Genomic DNA, 18,714 nt, shown 5'->3' on the forward strand with positions numbered 1-18,714 from the left:
TATCATCAGTAGCCATTATTGGACAGAAAGAGAACAGAGATCCCTGATGTGACTGTGAGACAAGGGGAGTGTGAAACTCGCTCCATCCCACTCAATCTGAAGCTCCTGGAGGAGCTTTTCAGTTCAGTTCTGCTCCCTTTGCCATTATAGATAGTAGTCTGTAACCGAATTGAGCCTGCTTTGCTAACCTCAATGCTCAGAGACTTCCAAGGATCTGGTCAGGTTGTTGTCAGACCCATGTGCCTTAGGAATCAGCATATGTGAACAGTCTGTTGTGTGTGAAACACCTTTGACACTTTCTATGTTGCCAGAAATACAGCTGCAATGAGAGAAACACTTTGGTGAAGGCTTAGATCAAAGTTGACAGTTTAAATCAATTAAAAGGTGGTTGGTTTAGATTACATATAAGAAAGAAGTCTTTTGCAATGAGGGTTGGTAGAGCACTGGAACAGGTTGCTCAGAGAGGTGATGAATCACCTGGAAATATTCAAGGGGCTCTGATCTAGTTGAAGACATCCCTGCTAATTGCACAGTGGTTGGACTATATAACCTCTAAAGGTCCTTTCAAACCTAAACTGTTCTATGATTCTACATTTCTCAGTGTGCAGCATCTCTTGATTGACCACTGGGTCTGTTTTCATGCCTGGATGTTTTAGAGTCAATGTCTGCTCTCGCTCTGTCTGGTGAATATAACACTCAAGTGTTGCAAGGAGGAGGATGGTGGCATGTGAAGGCACCTCATGCTGAGGAGGGTGCCCAGAGGAGCTGGGTCATGAGAAAGCCTGCCCTGGGCATGGCAGCTCTTCAAGATCTGTGATAAAGTCGTCATCACCAGTGGTAACTGGAAAAATACTAGCAGACTACTTCTAACCACTGATTAATACAGGATTCAGCACTCATTCCATCTGTTGACAATTATGCCCTCCCTGTGGCTTTGCTGAGATGTGGTGTTTGTCACAATAGATCTAACCTGTTAAACAGATACCACTTTTTGCTCCAACAAGGATGCTTTTAGTGATGGACAAATTATTCCAGTGTACGGAGGATAATGTCCTTCAATTTGTTATATTTGCCAACTGCTTTGGGAGCCTGTGGGATGAAAGGTGTCATAGAAATGTAAAATGCTATTATTCATCCTAAATCACTCTAGTCTATTTTCCTAAAAAAAAAACTCCAAACAACCACATATACTTCTTTTCTGTATTTTGTTCAATATTTGGTTGGTTCCTTTAAATCTGCACACAGAACTGCTACTACTTAGTGCCTGGATCTTGACTGTGTCTCAGGCGTTTTATCTGACCTTTTTTTTAGGCAGTTATTTACCTTACCTGTTTCTCCAGTTACCTGAGCAATCTGTTTTCTGTGACTAATTTTAAGACACTGATTTTCAGTGCTTTTATTTAAATACACAGTGAGTTTAAGGATGCAAGTGCAGTTCATAAAGCTCAGTGAGTCCAAACACTTTGTTTTACTGCATTTTCTCATGTTCTAGGATTAATTACAGACAGCTGAAATAGAAAGGCCTAATGAAGAACTAATCTTGATATCAAAGGAGGAAAGAGAGATGTGGGGGACAGGAATTCAGTAATCCTCTGGCTGGAGGTTCAGTTGTACCTAAACACTGTCATTCATGGAGCCAAATTAAATTGTCAGTCAAGAACCTGTCAGTCTAAACAAGTCTGAAGCATGAAGAACTTTGCTTTATTTGGCAGTTAACTTTCCCCTTGGTATCCAATTCTAAACTGAAATCAGAATATCTCACAGAAGATAGGGTTCAGTTTGATCCAGCTATGTGAGGTATTGTATGTAGTGGCTTGTACTCAGAGAAGTTTCAGCTCCAGCTTGCAGATGTGGGAGTGAACAACATGAGCAAAGAAAGCAGTTCCTCAGGACGTCTGGCTCCTCAGTTCCATTGGGACATTTTCAGATCTCAGAGAGCAGCATTTCCAGTATTTTAGTTACTTCTGTAAAGAAAGGAAAAAAGAGAACCCTCCTGTGCATGTTAGAGGGTTGATAATTTCTTGTGTGATATCTGTTGCCTTACAGAAAATTTAAACTGGAGTTAAGAAACATTATTAGCCAACAAATTATAAATCAACAGGTTCTAAAACTATCACTAATGTATATAGTAGCTCCGATATTGTGTATGGATTTTCCTCTGAAAGGCAATATTTATGGAAAAAGTTGTAACCAAAAAAATGTAACTGTAACAATATCTAATGTATGTGTTTGGTGGATTTGAACTTGGAGCATATAAAGTAATGGAAAAAACTGAGGTTCACTCCCAAACAGATCTACAGCCAGCAGATCACAGAGATCAGGTCAACAGGTGGACCTAAAAGATGCCAGTGTACAACTGACTGAAAGACAGCAGCTAACAACTGGGCATCTTCAGAGCAGGGAGGCAGAACCTGTCAGGTCAAATGATTGAATGGAAATAAGGTGGATCAGTAGGGAATGAAACCCAAGGATGAAGTCATAATGACCAACAAACAGTACTGGTGTCTAAATTATGTGTGACAATGATACCATAATTTGACTTTTATAATACAATGCATAACACCATATTGTGTTTTCACTGAATAATTTTGGGTTTTTTCTGGTCTGGCTGGCTGTTCAATATATTCTAACATGTTCATCGTGTCTTTGGGTTATTAAGTGTCAAAGTAAACTTTGTTTTGAAATCTAGGCCTCCAGTCTAGAATCTCCACCATTTGCAGAGTATCTATGTGGTATATGTTCACCATTCTTGTAAGTTCTATACCTGTAGTTCAATATCTACTGACTTTAAAATCATCAATTAAAAGGGTTACTCTGTGGGCAGAAACAGTTTTCAGATTCTGTTTTCAGATTCAGAGGAGCTGTGACCACTGTCATGCCCTAGATGGAGGGAGCATGTAAGTTCCTTGAACTTTGATTAAACTGTAGTTTCTACCTCCTTTCTTTACCACTTTAAATCTTTTCTTCTCCAGACAAAACTCATTCTCACACATCCTCTCCATTCCCACCTTTTAAAAGGGGAACACTGAAAGCAAGTATGTGGAAAATATTAATACATTGAAAATAGAAATGATATAGAGATAGAAACCTATCTCTAAGTCTAAAGACTTTTCTAATGTCTTTCTAGCCAAAGTGCAGGAGAGAGGCTCTCAAAGAGCATGCCTTCCATCAGATCCCTGCTCTTTTCATCATGTTCCAGTGCTTCTGAAATGCTCATCTTTACAACCCTGACACCAACAAGTTGGTCTGAGGTAAGAAATTCCTGTGACCCATTCACTGTTGCTCACTAAACATTCTGTGGCTATTCAAGCACCTCTGTGAAGGGAAGCACTTGAATGTTAAGGCATGTTGTGCAAATGAAGTTTTGGTAACTGCAGGTTGAGTTTCTGGGAAGTGGTTCTGTGTTATACCGTTTCTTGGCAGCCCTGCAGGAAACCCATGGCTTAGGCATGTTTCTGCTCACTTGTGCAGCAGGGCAGAGCCACCCATACCTGGCCAAGGGGGCTCATGGGCCTTGGGGATGGAGCACAGGCTGTGCAAGAGGAAAGCTGGAGCCAGGTTCGGCCAGCCAGTGGAGGCTGGGGAAGAGGGGCGGCAGGGGATGCCCAGATGCTGCTTCCAGCCACCTCAGAGTGCAGGGCAGCAGGCACAGCCTCAGGTGCTGACTCTCAAAGGGTGCCCAGCCTCGGTGGTAGCACCTGCAGGGGCTTGGGGTACTGTCAGGATGGGCTGGGCAGAGACAGCCAGGGGGGCTGCCCTGGAAACGAGCTATTCTGGGTGTCCATCCTTTTTAAAATTAAATAAACAAATAAATAAATAATGAATGTATGTATGTTTGTGTGTATGAATGTATGCATACATATATATGTATGTATGTATGTGTATATATATGTGTATATAGATATAGATATATATGTATTATTTTTAAATTGTGAGGCATTTGGGTGTGGATAGGGTTTGTTGATTTGTTTGTTTGAAGTCATCTGTTTGCACTTGGAGCAGCAGTCACTGAGGGTGACTGACGGGTCGTGTGGCTTGCTGGGGGCCACGCTGTGCTTCGATCGCTGCCGGAGCTGGCAGCCTGGCAGCCCAGGAGGGGCTTGGAGCAGCTTTTAAAAGCCTGGGATTTCCAGCACTCCCCAGGATGAGTCGCAGCTCGGCAGCCCAGCACAGAGCAGATGTGCGGAGGGGAGGGAAATGCTTTCGGCTGAGCCCAAAAAGTACGTGCCAGGAGGAAGGCTTCAGGAAGCGGGAGCTGGGCAGGGAGGAGGGAAGGGAGCATTTCTCTTCTGCTTTGTTTTCTAAGGAATGATTTAAATGAATTGCTTCTCCTCTGGAAGGAAAATCTCACTGAAGTTGTTTTAATGTGAATTTTGATATTTATTTTCTCTGTGTGTGTATATCTGTGTGTGTGTGTGTTTTTGTCTGACCCGGCTCACCCAGAGGGAAATCTGTTTTCTATTTTGTGCTGTTTTGTTTATATTTTTAGGATTGATTTGGAGTTTAGGCTGATGGGAGAACTGGCTGTGCAAGGGGTTGATGTATTAGGAGATTTCTTATGATGGTATTTGTTGCATCATCAAGAGCCGATTGATTAAACCTTATTGTGATCTGATCCATAATAGCAGGAGCATTTTTATGAGAAAGGAAATATAAATGAAGTCTGAAAGCAGATTTTACTGTTATCCTTTTGTGGAGCCGATTAATAGAATGTAAAGTGACCTAAATGAAGTGCTGTAGAAAGGCTTGTCAATACAAGCCTTATACATTAAGCTAGGATTATTTGAACACATTAATAATGAAAAGAGGATTTTCTTGTGCATTACAAATTAGTTATGATGATTTGAGGCAGAAGACTGAGATAGGTCAAAGCCCAGCAAGCTAAATATAAAGAATTTGTGTACCTCTGTCCTCATACAGCCCCATCCCTGTATACCCTGACCTTACACCATTACAATATTTTGTAGAGATTTTAGGTCAGAAGATTTACTGCTAAATCTTTGGTAAGTTGTGTGGACTTAGTTTCATTAGCCAGCCCAGCCCTGGCATTCAAAGAAGTCTACCAAGAATATTTATTTCTAGTCTGAAGAGCGGAAAAGAAAAGTTTATGGGAATTTTGTGGGAGAAACTCCAGCCTGGGAGGGGAGGCTACAGATTTTGTTTCATTGCAACAGGTCCTGGAAAAAGTGAGACAAAAAGTTGGGGCAAGCTTTTTATAGAGTCCTTTTAAGTAATAAGTGGCAAGTGAAAAGAAATTGGAGCATGTAACTTATAACTCAAATTTATATACCAATATTGTGTTCTGTCACTGCTGAAGGTCTTAATTTTCAGTTTTTCTTTTTAATTCCATTTTTACCTGTGACCCTTTTTGCTGTTAAATTTTCTCTAAAGTTTTTGAGGAAATCCAGGTTTTGTTCACTGTCGTTATATACTCACCAAATTTTCAGCTAGTTCACATCCTGTATTGCTTTCTCTTGCCACAAACTTAGCTGTGCAAAATGATATGTATATAATGTATATATATGTATATGCAACCACGTAAGTTGATCAAGGGATCTAAATTTGAAATTTGGTTGACTTCCTTCAGAGGTTGCAAATTATCCCCCCCTTAGGATGTCCTGTGTTTCCAGTGCCCTGAGGTGCCAGCCTGGAGAGAGAGGGTGGCTGCTGAGGATGATCTCCTTAGTCCAGCAGTCCCTGGCTAGGCAGCTGGGAAGCAAAATTCAGTGCACAAACAGGACCCAGAGATGTGTGTCTGCATATTGTTGCAGGTGGTTAAGTGAGGCTGGTCATACCCCTGAGCCCCCAGGGCATGACAAAGCAGTGTTACTGCATAAGTTAATTCAGCCTTTGGTATCAATGTACCTGAGAGCTTTGCAAAGTTATGCAAACTTAATAGAAGCATGGAGTTGCAAGACATTGCAGCTGCAATACAAGTCAAACTCTCTCAGTTCTGAAAAGCAGGAAATCTTAGTGTACAGATGCAAGGGAATTTTAGTAGCTACTCTTAATGCAGCTGAGAGGAAGCACCAGGCTGACTTGCATAAATTGATTGCATGCTGCTAGACACTCTTTATAAATTCTGTGATAAGGACAGCCACCTTAGGAAAGGTTTAAATAAAAAGATATTGTTCTGACTTCACATGCAGCTTTGGTAGGCACTGGGGCTTGGAAGCATACTTAGCAGGTAAATGAGTCAGCAGTCAGAAATGCCTGGTACAGATGGTAGTCAGTAGCTGAACGTGTGATGTGGCACATGCAGAATGCAAGGCATGGTTCTAGGATGCAGGCTGGGGCTGCTGTGCAGCTGGATCACCCCGTGTGCCTGGGCCAGCCTCTTGCAGTGAGGTCTGAGCTGGGAGTTACCACCTGATCCTGCTGAGAACAGCCCAGGGAATGGTATTGGCAGCTTCTCTGACAGATTTGCAAAGTTCAAACATGCCCTAAGCAGAAAGCCCAAGAAATAGGAAGATGGACTGCTGTAATTGTTGCTGATCCCTCTGGACGGACTGCCATCAGCACAGCTGTGCTCCCAGTGAAATGACTGACTAGGTGAAACCAAGCCCATGCTGGCTGCATGATGAAATGGGCAACATTTAAAGAGCTCTAGCTAATCTAGACCTGCTAAAGCAACAGGAAAGAATTCACTTTGTGCTTTGCAAAGTTAGTAATGCCTAAAAAAGGACTTTATCTCAAGTGAGAAGGAAATTTGTTTGGGTTTGAATTTAAAATAGGGCAAAATACTTTCATCAAACTTTCTGCAACCAATAATGTAGTGCTCAATAAATTACTTGCCTTTTATTGAGAAAAAAAAATACACATGGTTTCTTATATACCTGGTATCTTTTGCTACAGTTTCTGTACTGAAACTCGTGCAGGTTCTCAAATGATGTAATTGACTTTACTCTGCTAGGGAAAGGGTCAGCATGGCTTACAAACATGCAGCGTTGTTGTCACTTGTGCAGTCGCTGCCTTAAGAGGTCCCTCCCTCCACGGTGCTGCAGAGACCATTGCACCACAGCTGAGTGATGGCAAATGAAGGTGACTTCAGGAGCACCAGGGAGACTCTTAGTGGATCCATGCTGGCACTTCAGAAAACTCCAGTGGCACTGCTGTAGGTAAGTGCCAGTGAGTTACTCCTCAAGCAGCTGGAGAGGGAAGGCAGTGTCGCTCAAATGCTGGAGGGCTACAAGATTTGCCATCCCTCTTCCACAGCACAGGAGGTAGCAGTCTGATGGTGTCCTGGGTAATGGTTCAAAAAACTTAAATAACCCAGTTGTAACAGAATTATTTTATATTTAGAATCAATGGCTGTCAAATTGCTTTGCACTCTGTCATTAGCTCAATGTTTGATACAAGAAAACTAATAGGAATAAACTTCTGCTGAAGTTCAATGCAATTTTGCAACTAATAGTAGCTATTTGTGTTCAGTAGGCTTTTACTCCTGGAGTAAACTCAAATATCTCTATGTACCCCCACAGCTGTTGTGAGCAAATTGTTCCTTCAGCCATTCTTCCATTGAGAGATGCTCTTTAATGTGATGCTTTTCCAGAACTGGGTGGACAGAGGAAGGTCCAGTGTGAACTCAAATGACTCGAGGCAGACACAGGGCTTTGTTAGACTTCTATTTGTTTTTTGAGATTCTCTGGTGCATATTACTTTGCTGGCTTTTTTATATGCTTTTTAACATAAGGGTTCTTTTCTGTAAATGGCACTTTTCTTCTTAACTAAGAAAAGGGAGCTGTCTTGTGCTGAGATTTTCTGTTCCCGATTCCAAGCTTTTCCAAGGCAATGTAGAAGATGCTTCAAATCTACCCCATATCCAGACATAATCATGAGGATGAGACGGAGATTATGTTTCCTAACACTGATGTGCCAAAATTTTTGTTAGTTTTTGTAGAGTCTTGAAAAGTGGCCTGTAGAATTAAAGCAAGGGACTACATTAAAACAACTGCATCATCCCTACTTTTAGTGGGTTACACATTGCAGTGGAGAGGGAAAAGATGAAGCTCCTTTCACTGCTGTCTCAAAATTGTCTTGAAGCTTCTCCAAACCAAAGTAAAGGCATTTGCTTTTGTGTAATATATTGGTTCTTCTCCCAGGATAAGCACTGCCATGAGATAATTTTCTGAGAGATAGAGACATTACTTACACTATACACACCTATTTCCACCAAGTGTCTCTTTTTATGCTTTGTTAGTTTAGTGCTTTAGAAATCTAAAGGTCTTTTGATTGCTTTAATTTCTCTCTAATTATGCTCATATTGCAGGCATTTTTTTTTTATTTTGCAAGTTCAATCTTTGAAATGTCTTCAGTACTGCAGTAAATTTCTAATTGTAAATGGAGCAGCCGGTTTCAATTGTTCTTTTGGAGACATTGGTCTCTCTTCCTTTAGCAATGCTAAGTCCACAAGAGATGTGTGAGTTCTTCAACCTCCATGGGACTAGAAAAGCAGTGATCTCCTTCTGAGATTGAAGTTTGTTTTACTCTTGTTTTAGAGTTAAGGGGAGTTGTGCTCCTGCCAAAAGGTTTCGTTTGGCAATAACGACTTGCCTTTTGCTGCAGAGATAGGTCTCCTTGAACGTATTTCTCCCGGTAACTTCTTTCTCTTCCCAGCCATCTTGATTATCTCCATTCCCTGTGGTGGCTAGGTGCTTTATATCCAGTGGGAATCTGTCAGACTGAAATGCATCAGGCCATTGGACTTAACATTGTATCAGTGGTCCAGTTAGATTCTCTAAAATCAATCAAAAATTACTTCAAAGGCAGATTTTTTGTGATGCTTAGGCACCTAACAGCTCAGATAAACACCAGGGAGTATTTTCAGCACCACCGGAAAACAGTAGGTGTTTTGCCAGCAGTGCAATCAATAGGTGTGAAGTGCCTAAGACCTCTGGAAATCATTCTTTTAATGTGGGATTTAAAGCCACAGTAGGAAAAAGAGTTGCAAATTAGGTGGAGCACTTAACTGCAGCCTTCCCATGCAAGAAATACTGTCTCTTCAGAGATTATCAGTTGAAAGTGTCTAAAGTCTCTGGGCATAAAACAGCATTTAGGTTCACTCGACTCTATGATTTTCAGTTTACTGAGACAGAATACATGTCCTTGAGTAATTGAAATTGTATTTCAGTTCACTTATGGCTTTAACCCTTATTTATTAACTGTGTGTTTGGAGATTTTATTGCTGGCATTATGGAATATTTTATGTTGGAATGGTGGTTGTCAAGTCCTACTACCTGCTCCAAGCAGGGCTCACTTCAACATTTTGACCTTCTTGATGTTCATTCCCTGTGCACCTCTGGGAAGTGTCTGGCTCTGCCTTCTGCACACCCCACCTTCCATGCACAGAGGAATATTAAACAGAAGCAAGCATATATAGCATGGAAGAATCCTCATCTTAGAGTGATCAGACAATTCTTTGATCTAAACAGAAACTGAATGTGACAGTGTTTATACTGATATCACAAATGTGCTTGAAGTTAGCAGACTGAGAATGTTCACTTGCTCTATTCCCCGTGTTCTTCCTCTTAAAAGCATCTGTTGCCAGACTCTGCCAGGTGTGAGACACAGGAGATGGTGGGGCTCTGATCTGACTACTTTTAGCAGTTTTCATGTTCCCAAATGTACATGATAGAATGACGCAAATGCCAACAAGATGTTGAGTTGTCTTCCACCCCCACCCATGTCACCCATAACCAAAATTTCTTCTTGAAATATGGAAATTACCCTAGCTGGTGCAAAATGTATCTGGTTTCAGGCCTTCAGCTAAGACTATTTCCTGCAGAAGAAAAAGTGGGTTTTTTAGAAATAGTGAAAAGTAGAGAGGGAAATCTACAGGTCTTTATGCCTAGCTAGTAAAAATTGTAAAAAAGCTTCATTGTAATGGAGCTAAAGAAGTGTAATTCTACTAATACTCTCATTATTTGTATTTCCTTCATCATGCACCACAGCTCTTCATAGGTGATAGAAGAAGTTTAGAGCAGAGAATCCAGCAGGAACCAAATGGTGACATTTGTGAAAATTATTAGCTGTTTGTATTTTTAAAAGTAGCATTAGAAACACCATATGGGATTAGTAAAAGTTAACATCTTGCTTTAGCTGATTTAGTGGGATGTGCTTTCATTTTGTAATCAGCCTTTGAAAAGCCAATGTCAGTTGATGGGATTTTTTTCCCATGGCCCTTAAAAGTAAGCACAATATTTGATGGGATCTATTTAAACTGCAGGGTACTTTTCTCGGAGCAGTTTCCATGCACAGATCTTCCAGTAGCAGTTGAGTGGGTCTCCCTGAGAAGCTGAACAGTGGAATGAAAAGACTGCTAACATCTAGACAAGGTGCATAAGGCCAGAGGTGGCTGGTGAAGGATGTTCTTTCAGCTATTAAGAGTAAGGAAGAAATTTTTTTTTTTTTTTGTAATTAAAATATAAAAGTTCAGCTGTCCAGAGGCCAGAGTATATGTTGAAACCTCAGAGCAGAGCTCTCAGAAACCACTGGCAGAGATCAGAATTTCAGTGTGTTGCCAGCAGCTGTAGATGGGCAGACATTTCTTCATGTACTTCTTTTAAATGCAGTAATGTGAGTCTCACTTGGGAGCTGAGCTCGTGCTGCTGGGGCTGATGGAGTGGAAGAGGGCTTGTTCCAGGCAGTCCATGGGTGTTGTGGCATTGCCTTGTCACCAGCCAGCACTGGCAGCTGATAAAAAGGCTTTTGGCACATGGTGGGCAGGCTGAAGCAGGAGCATCCTAGTATGAGGCATGATGAAATGGGAAGAGCCATCATCTGGTAGCCTGGGATGAATGAACCAGAGCAGGATGAGCTCACAGAAGGCAGAGGAGGGAGAGCAGCTCAGGTGAAGAAGACAAGTTGTCCCTAAGGGTTACAGAGCCAAGTGAGTTCAAAACACTCTCACCACTGGCTGGCAAACATAGAAGAATGAGATTTCTTTTTTAGGTGAATTTTGTGTGGTTATTAAAGAGCTCCACTTAGCAGCAGGATGCTCAGGAGAAAAATAACATATTAAAGTATGCTTTAATAGTAAGATTAAAACAAGTATTTGCTGTAGCTTTTCCCTGATGACTGCTAAATTTCTTATATTGAAGGACTTAGACAGCATATCATGTTCTAACCACCCATGTTTTTAACTAACATGCTCCAAGGCTCTAAAAAAAGAGAGCATATATATATATATATATGTGTGCATATATATATATATGTGTGTGTGTGTGTGCATATATATATATATCTCCTGAGATTTCTGCCTACTGCTTTGTTGTTGCACTGTGCTAGCAGTCATCTGTTCCCTCATGGCCAAACAAATATGCACTGAACTGTGATAGTCCAGCTAATTTTGATGCAGTGTCAGCATTGATTAGATTTGTTCAGTGTGCTGCCTGCCCGAGCGTGTATAGCTCGGGCTGTGATTTGAGGTGCATTTGGACACAGCATCAGATAATTTTGACGTCATTTGTGGCCAAGGGGACAATATGGTGAGTGTCTCAGGGGTCACATTAAGGAACTGTCTGCACTGGGATGCAAGCCTGTGAGAGATGATAGGGGAAAGATGGACTGAGCCCCCAGCTTGAGTGTTAGCAGCTTCTGGTAGTGGGTTCTGTTTGCTTGTTTTTCAAAAATTCACAAGTCACGGTAGAATTTGGTTCTTTCAGGTTTCAGACTAGAACTGAATACATTTAAGTAGAACATAAAATTTCTGCAGAGGAAAATATTGTGAAGACCTTGTTAATGTTACCTGTCTGGACTATACAAGTACACTAATACTGGAACAGAAATGTTCTCAGGAAACCTACCTTTGGTACCATGGTTTAAAATTTTCAGGTCTTGAAATTAAAGTCCATTCCCTCAAGGTTTGATCCCCGTGGCATGGATTCAGGAAAGGAAACCAAGTACTAATTATTTGCCAGGTCTTCCCCACAGAGCAAGGCTGGGCTGTGCAGGCATAGAAAAACTTGTCAAACATTGGGTAATCCCTCACGTTTGCCAAGCCCTGCCCAAGCCATGCAGAGAGCACTCAAGCTGGAACACAAGTTTCTTTTTCAGCTGGGCTGATATTTGACGTTGGATTTTTTTTTTCCTTTTCCTTCCTGCTCTGACAAACAAATGTGTCTTTTATCACTGATTTCAGCAGTGTAGCTGAAGATGTACATAGAAAACAATGTCTCTGTGCTTTCCAGAAAAGGCTCTACATTTTAAAGTTCTTTTAGTCAGTCTCCAGAGAGATGAAAATATGCCCTTTGAGAGCTTTGTAACTAGGAGACAGATATTAAAACTTAAATTCTTTTCATTTTCATTGTTTGTTACTGATTGTTATGTTTTCAGAAGCATCATTTTAATATAATACAATTAATTTGGAAGACGTCTGAATTATTAATATCTATTGCTTATACTGACTCATTAAGCTGGATATGTAAAAATCTGAGTATGCCTGCTTTAAGTATCTGATGATTCTTGTATTGACAGCTTGATGAGGTTTTGATGGTTCTTCTCTTTGGAGTTTTCTGGGGGAGTTTAAGGTTTTTTTCTGCCATCCCCAGCCATGCCTCATTAGATTGCTTGCAAGAAGTTTAAGCACAGATATTAAGGGCCTGAAAGAAAGCATCTCATCAAAGCAGAGGCTGTGCTAAACATGAGATCTTAAGAATACAAATGAGTCCTGAAATCCAGTGCTTTTTTTCAACTGGCCAGAAGCCCAGAAGCAAATTGCTGGAATGGAATCAACTAAATACGTACTGTGTTGTTGGAAAAAATTCTTGAGGTTTTTCCCAAAAATTTATGATGACAGTCTGGGTGAACAGTTGCCTTGGTGTGGGGCAGATGCCTGACTTTGCTACTTGTCCTGTTATACACAGGCAGTTCCTGTTCTTCTTTGTCACTTTTGGATAGACTGCATGGAAGTCACATGTGTGGAAGTCCATTTGCTAAACTGATTTTCATTTTTATTAAATACATACTGTAAATGTGTGTTTGAGTGCTTCTGGCTTTTGCATGTGAACTGACTGGAACAAGTGTGGAAGAGGACTGTCACCCAGAGGCTGATAAGGAAAGCAGCTTCTCCACATGTGGATGATCACGGTTTGACTTGACTTTCTGAGGGCCAAATTATCTGACCCTACTGTGTGGTGTTGGAACTGTCAGCCAGAACAAGAAAAGTTGTTGTCTTGATTTTGTTTGGGGCTTTTTTAAAAGCCCAAAGATATTAACAATATTTCCCAAAAATCTTCGTTTTAAATACGTCATCTTTTATAAAATATCTGAGTATATATACGGTGTATATATATATAGTTCTGTTATAGTCTCTACACAGCAACCACCTTCTGTTTGCTGCTTCAAAGAGCTCCTACATACATACAAGATATTTCATTAAGCCCCAGATTTTGTTGTAATTTCAAGCCAGGTGGTGCTTCATACTGAAATTACCTGGGTTATGTGGACTATCCAGTGGAATTATAAGGAACTTGGCAAGTACTATCTGCTAGCTGGCACGCTCAGATTTCTCCCATCTCAGCTAACATATCTAAGCATTGTTTAGTATTTTTCTTAAAAATTTTCAGGTGTACTGGTATAGACAAGATTTTGAACAGCAAATCAAACTTCTACATTGTGAATCCACAGAGCAGTTCAACACAGGGAGACTGCTATGTTGTTAATTTATTTCCTTGTTAGTGCACATAAATCCCCCATGTAAGCAAGCCCTTCCTTAAGCTCATTTCAGTGTAAATCATTTCCACAAGATGAGCTCGCACCCACGAGCAAAATCAGAGGGTAAATAAAGCTTTGGGTAATCTTATATCTATCTAATGCAAATCATACAACCATTTCTGTCCAGTATTTTCTACCCCTACCCACTGAAGGAGACCTGCCCTTGCCCTCCTTTTTTAACAACAATTTTTTTTCTTCTGCATGGATTAATTATTTTGTCTTCTTTATTAATCTTAACATCTGAAAAGCAGAAATAGATAACTCTGATTATTCAGCCATCATTTTGTCACAGAAATCAAAGTACAAAAGCTTTCCTAGAATGACTTCCTTCATCTGTTTGATGGTTTCCATCTTTATTTTGGGAGAAATATGAGAGAAAGTTTATTTTTATACCTGGTGCCTGCTTCCTTTGCCAGATAGTTGAGGGACAACTGTTCATCGTTTACCCTCCATTTTCCTGCAGATCTGTTGGCTACCCTGCCAGGAAAGCCCTCCAAGCAGCCATGTAGGTGACAATGTTTTGATGTTGTAGTCACTTCATATATAAGGGCAAGGCCACATCATAATTTATGTGAGTTGTCAGGTCCTCCAACAGCTCAGAGTCAAAATGCAAATGATTGTAGCATTAATTCAGAAGGAGTCAAACAGAGCAAGCACAGGGTCACAAAGTACACCAGAAGCTGGCCCTGGTGCAATTACTGGTATCTTCATGGGCTGCTTGTTTACATTTGGATTTTTGACGTAAACAATCAGGTCATTCTGGATGGTGGCTTTGGAATGTTCGCTCAGGAAAAGGATGTGTCTTCAGCAGAGTGCCCAGGATTCTTTCTCAGGACCAAAATATGGAGAGAGGCAAAGCGAGTCTGGGGGAAACAATGGACCGGTGAACTCATTTCAAATGAGCACTTGAAAACTTGGTTCATCCATTAAATATTCGATATATTCATTGAATAAAATGTAGTGCCTTCCTTCATTGTCATTATGTTAGATCACACCCCTAAAGAGAAGAAGCAAGACTGAGGCTTATGCAGAGCAGGCTTTTCACTCTACATGACACAGCTGTGATGATACTGAGCACCCATAAATACAGCTGAGATCCAGGCATGTTGAATCCAGGTCCGCTGTACATCACCATGGCAGTGTGAAACAGCTGAAGGGGAACTTCTCCCAACATGTCTTTTAATTTTTTTAACTTTTTTCAGTTGCATTCTCAAGAGGTCTAAGTTTGCAATTAATAAAATAAAGGTGATCAGGCTAAAGTATACAGTCAAAGTACTGCTAAGTATATCTCGGTGACGCGAGGTGGATACAAAAATCTCTGCTTTACTAAGTCTAAAAGGCAGGACCTTTCCCAAAGTACAAACTAATCTTTTGCTGATTCACAGCAGCTGTCATTGACCATTTGATACATAATTTTGGTGCTAAGAGAGGCTAATATAGACATAACACAGTATGACTCATCAGTGTCTATAGTGAATGCAACCTGCTGTACATAGCTGCTGGCCTGCTTACCAAGTTATCTGGAAAGATTTGTAATAGTTATTTGAGCTTTCTTGAGTAAAAACACTCATAGTAACCTGGAATATTCTCCTATAACTTAATTTTATTCTTACTAGTTGTGGGAAGCTAAAAGTAAGAAAAGGAAATGCATTGAGAAGTAACAGCTTTTGAGAAGATCTGCAAAAACGAACTTCTCCTTAAAGCTCATCACTAAGCTTGTATTTAATGTTTTCGTATTTCCAGCCCTCATCTTTATACAGTAAAATATTTACATTAGCAAGTATTTAGCTCATTAAATAAAACTGCTAAAAGGCCATCTTATCAGAGTTGACACTAAGAAAAGAGAAAAATCCTAAATTTAATCAATATCCTAAAACTTTGATGATAGTGCTACTTGTCTCCAGGTGGATGTTATGCTATATGGAGGACAGGTCTGTATTAGAAAAGCAGCATTTGTCCACCAAAGTAGATCTTAAATTCTCAACCTTAAGAGTACTTGAATATTTTAATTTAAAAGTTTCCTATAGTGAAAATATGCCAAATTGGGGAAATACATTATGTGAGAAAAATTAGGTGTATATTCTCCTTGATTAGCCTACAGCTATTTGTACTGGTTTAGACTGTTTTATTTAGAAATCTCCCACCTCTTTAATGAAATTATTTTTTATCCAAGTTGAGGTTTTCTGTTGAAATACACACACACACACACACACACAGAGTGATTTGGACATTTTTCTTCTCAGATTCAAATGACAGTGTTATAAATGGCTTTCGGTCTTTGTCAGCTTGCCACATTTAATACAGCTTGGATGCCTCCCACATCCTGCTCTCTCAGCATAACACCAGCAGAGGGAATGAGTAGCTGTCTTTCCATTTAGATCTGAAAGTTATCTAACTGCTATTAACATTGCAGCAGAAGTGGCTGTGGTATTTCATGGACTCCCCTGGAGGCAAGATCCAAAGTCTGTGTTATCTAAACATGCCTGACTTTAGCTTCTCACTGAGATTGAAGGCTCTGTGTAATCCCTGGTATTTATTGCCTTCCAGATTCCACTCTCTAAGCACCAATAGTTTATATTTCATCCAGTATTGCCAGCAAACTGTAAACTGAGTTTACAAATGTGTCATTTGAGATATTTTTCAGCTTTTGACACAGCTCACCACCCACAAATGAGTAAACGAGGCCAAAATGTCCAAGTCAGCTTCTCTTCAGCAGAGAGATAAGGTGAGACACCTTTGGGTGTGAAATTCGTCCATTTCTCAAATGAATTTCTGCAACTGTGAATTCCCATATGTTGAAGTAAAGCATAAATCATGACAGGCATATACTTGCCCTGAATTACATTTATATAAGAGCCCTCTATATAATAAACCTCTAGGCAGAGGCAAATCCTTGGCATGCCTAACAGATAAGCTGGAAAGGAAGAAAAAATGAACACTTTTCCTTTCTCCCCAGCTTAACTTCTTTGGTATGCATTGCCAGAATTGTGGCAGGGTTATAATTCAGTGCACACACACTGCTGAGATTATTGGGTTTGAGAGAGGAGGAGAGGCATTACAGTGCTTAACTTGCATGCCCAGGCAGCCCTGCTCTGAGAGCATGGTGCTGGCTCTGCCTGGTGCCACTAGAAACCATGACTGCTTTCTTTGCTGGGCCACCTCACCATGCTCTGACTGCTCCTACATGACCTCTCACGCCTTTCTCAAGGGTAAATGCTGCACACAGTGACATTTTTTATTGCTGCCTAAGCACTGGAAATAACAGTCACAGCCCCCTGGTGCAACCAGCACCAGCTGATGCTCTCTTCCATTGCTTCCTGCTTTTACAGTGATGTGATCTCTGTATGGTGAAGTGCCATGTTGGCAGTAGCCATCCTGTCAAGGGTAGAGTCTCTCAGATGACTGAGAAGGCTCAAAAGCACCTTCCTGCTTTGAAGCCATAGCTTTTGTACTTTTTACTACATCACTTCAGTCCAGGGAGCTTTGCTGTCAGCATTTCCACCACTGTTGTGTGGATGCTCGGGGTGTGCAGCACCCTTCACCGTGCCCTCCCTATTGCCCAATGCAGCCTCCCCAGGGCATGCCCCAGGAGGGTCACAAACTTGGGGGGATAATGGGATAATGCCCACAGCTAGGGCTGCTGTGCAGGGAGGGAGCTGTACTGTGTGCACCTCACAGATGAGTGAGGAACATAAGGCAGAAAGGAGAAGCAGCAGTATGGGAGATCAGAAGGTAGCAATGGGACAGAAAGGGTGTACCCATCATTTAAGAAATGGCTGCTTGAATACTATCACTGGTTATCATCACATAGTTATCATATTAACCTGTTCTACCACCCAGCTCCTCTCTCACAGGCCAAAATCAGCCTTATCGCACACTCCACACATTACTGAGCTGTGCAGTGGAGAAAGGGGGTGAAGTAGAGCAGGTGCCCAGCTGTGGCAAGGTACCACAACTTTGATTCAGCTCTCCAGGTCTGATTGCGAGTCTGAGACTTAACTGCTTGTGACTTGGTAAATAAGAATCTTCACAAGGCAATTTGGACTCTTCTCGTTGCTAATGCTAATGTGAGCTGAGTGGATTAGCTGTAGGCTGCCTTGCTGCTGAATGTAGACAGTGATAAATCTGAGTCTGATTTAAAAAAAATACAGAGGGAGCCTGTTCATGTGGGGAAGATACAGGGTAGTGAAAATGGTGTCAAAGCTATTTAATGTATGTTTTCTTACACAGGCAGTGTTAGTGCTGCTGTTATACCTCTCATCTCCTCTCCTTTGCATGGGGAATTCTCAGGTTTTGTAGCACTGAGTTAGTGGATAGTGAGCCTGGGGAGATCCAGGGGATTTAATGTTTGTTAGTGTGGGATTTGATATCACTGCTCCTAATAAAGCCAAACTGTGACAGATTATTTGATGCTCTCAGTCTGTGTTGTCAGCTAGCTCTGTGCCCCAAAGTGCAGCAGTTACCCAGAGCGAGTTCTATGCTTGTGCTTCTTTGCTTTTTTCACATCATCATTGTAACTTCCTTGTTGTCTTTTCCAGTCTGCTTTCTCTGTTGCTCTTTTCTTAAGATAAATGTCTACTGTCAAAATTATGAAAGTTATCTGAGAGAAACTTGATTACAGGGGATAGAGAGGAGCTCAGAAGTATGTATTTGATTTGCACGAGTTGTGGAAGTGAATGCCAACAACCTGAGCATATGTTCATGGACTAAGGGTCCCAAATGGGCTAAGCTTTCCTTTTCCTCTGTTTTCAATTCAGGGTTTGAACATGAGTACCCAGCCACACACTGTGACCAAGGTAGAGATCCCTGGCCATGTTCTTTACACCGTAGGAACATGTGTGCTCATTATTGGCTCCATTGGCATCATCGGAAACCTCCTAGTCCTCTACGCATTTTACAGGTACAAAAATTCCTTTTGTGGCTGATCTGAGTGGCCTTGAGTTTCACCTGTGCCCATGTACAGATTTCTGCACTGCTTTCCACTTGGATTAAATCTAATGG

The 18,714-nt window shown here is 41.0% G+C and overlaps 1 protein-coding gene across 3 annotated transcripts in view; it reads left to right on the forward strand.

Moving 5' to 3' along the window:
- The window catches only part of LOC131579324 (melanopsin-like), a 50,092-nt gene that overhangs the window by 9,274 nt on the left and 22,104 nt on the right, over window positions 1-18,714 (forward strand). For all 3 annotated transcript variants that reach the window (XM_058839044.1, XM_058839042.1, XM_058839043.1), the window contains 2 exons: window positions 3,128-3,251; window positions 18,471-18,613. In XM_058839044.1, coding sequence (XP_058695027.1) covers window positions 3,159-3,251; window positions 18,471-18,613 — 236 coding nt within the window. In that variant the 5' untranslated portion in view covers window positions 3,128-3,158. The remainder of the gene's footprint in view (window positions 1-3,127; window positions 3,252-18,470; window positions 18,614-18,714) is intronic.

The sequence above is a fragment of the Poecile atricapillus genome, chromosome 4 (assembly GCF_030490865.1).
Source record: "Poecile atricapillus isolate bPoeAtr1 chromosome 4, bPoeAtr1.hap1, whole genome shotgun sequence".
Lineage (NCBI taxonomy): Eukaryota > Metazoa > Chordata > Aves > Passeriformes > Paridae > Poecile > Poecile atricapillus.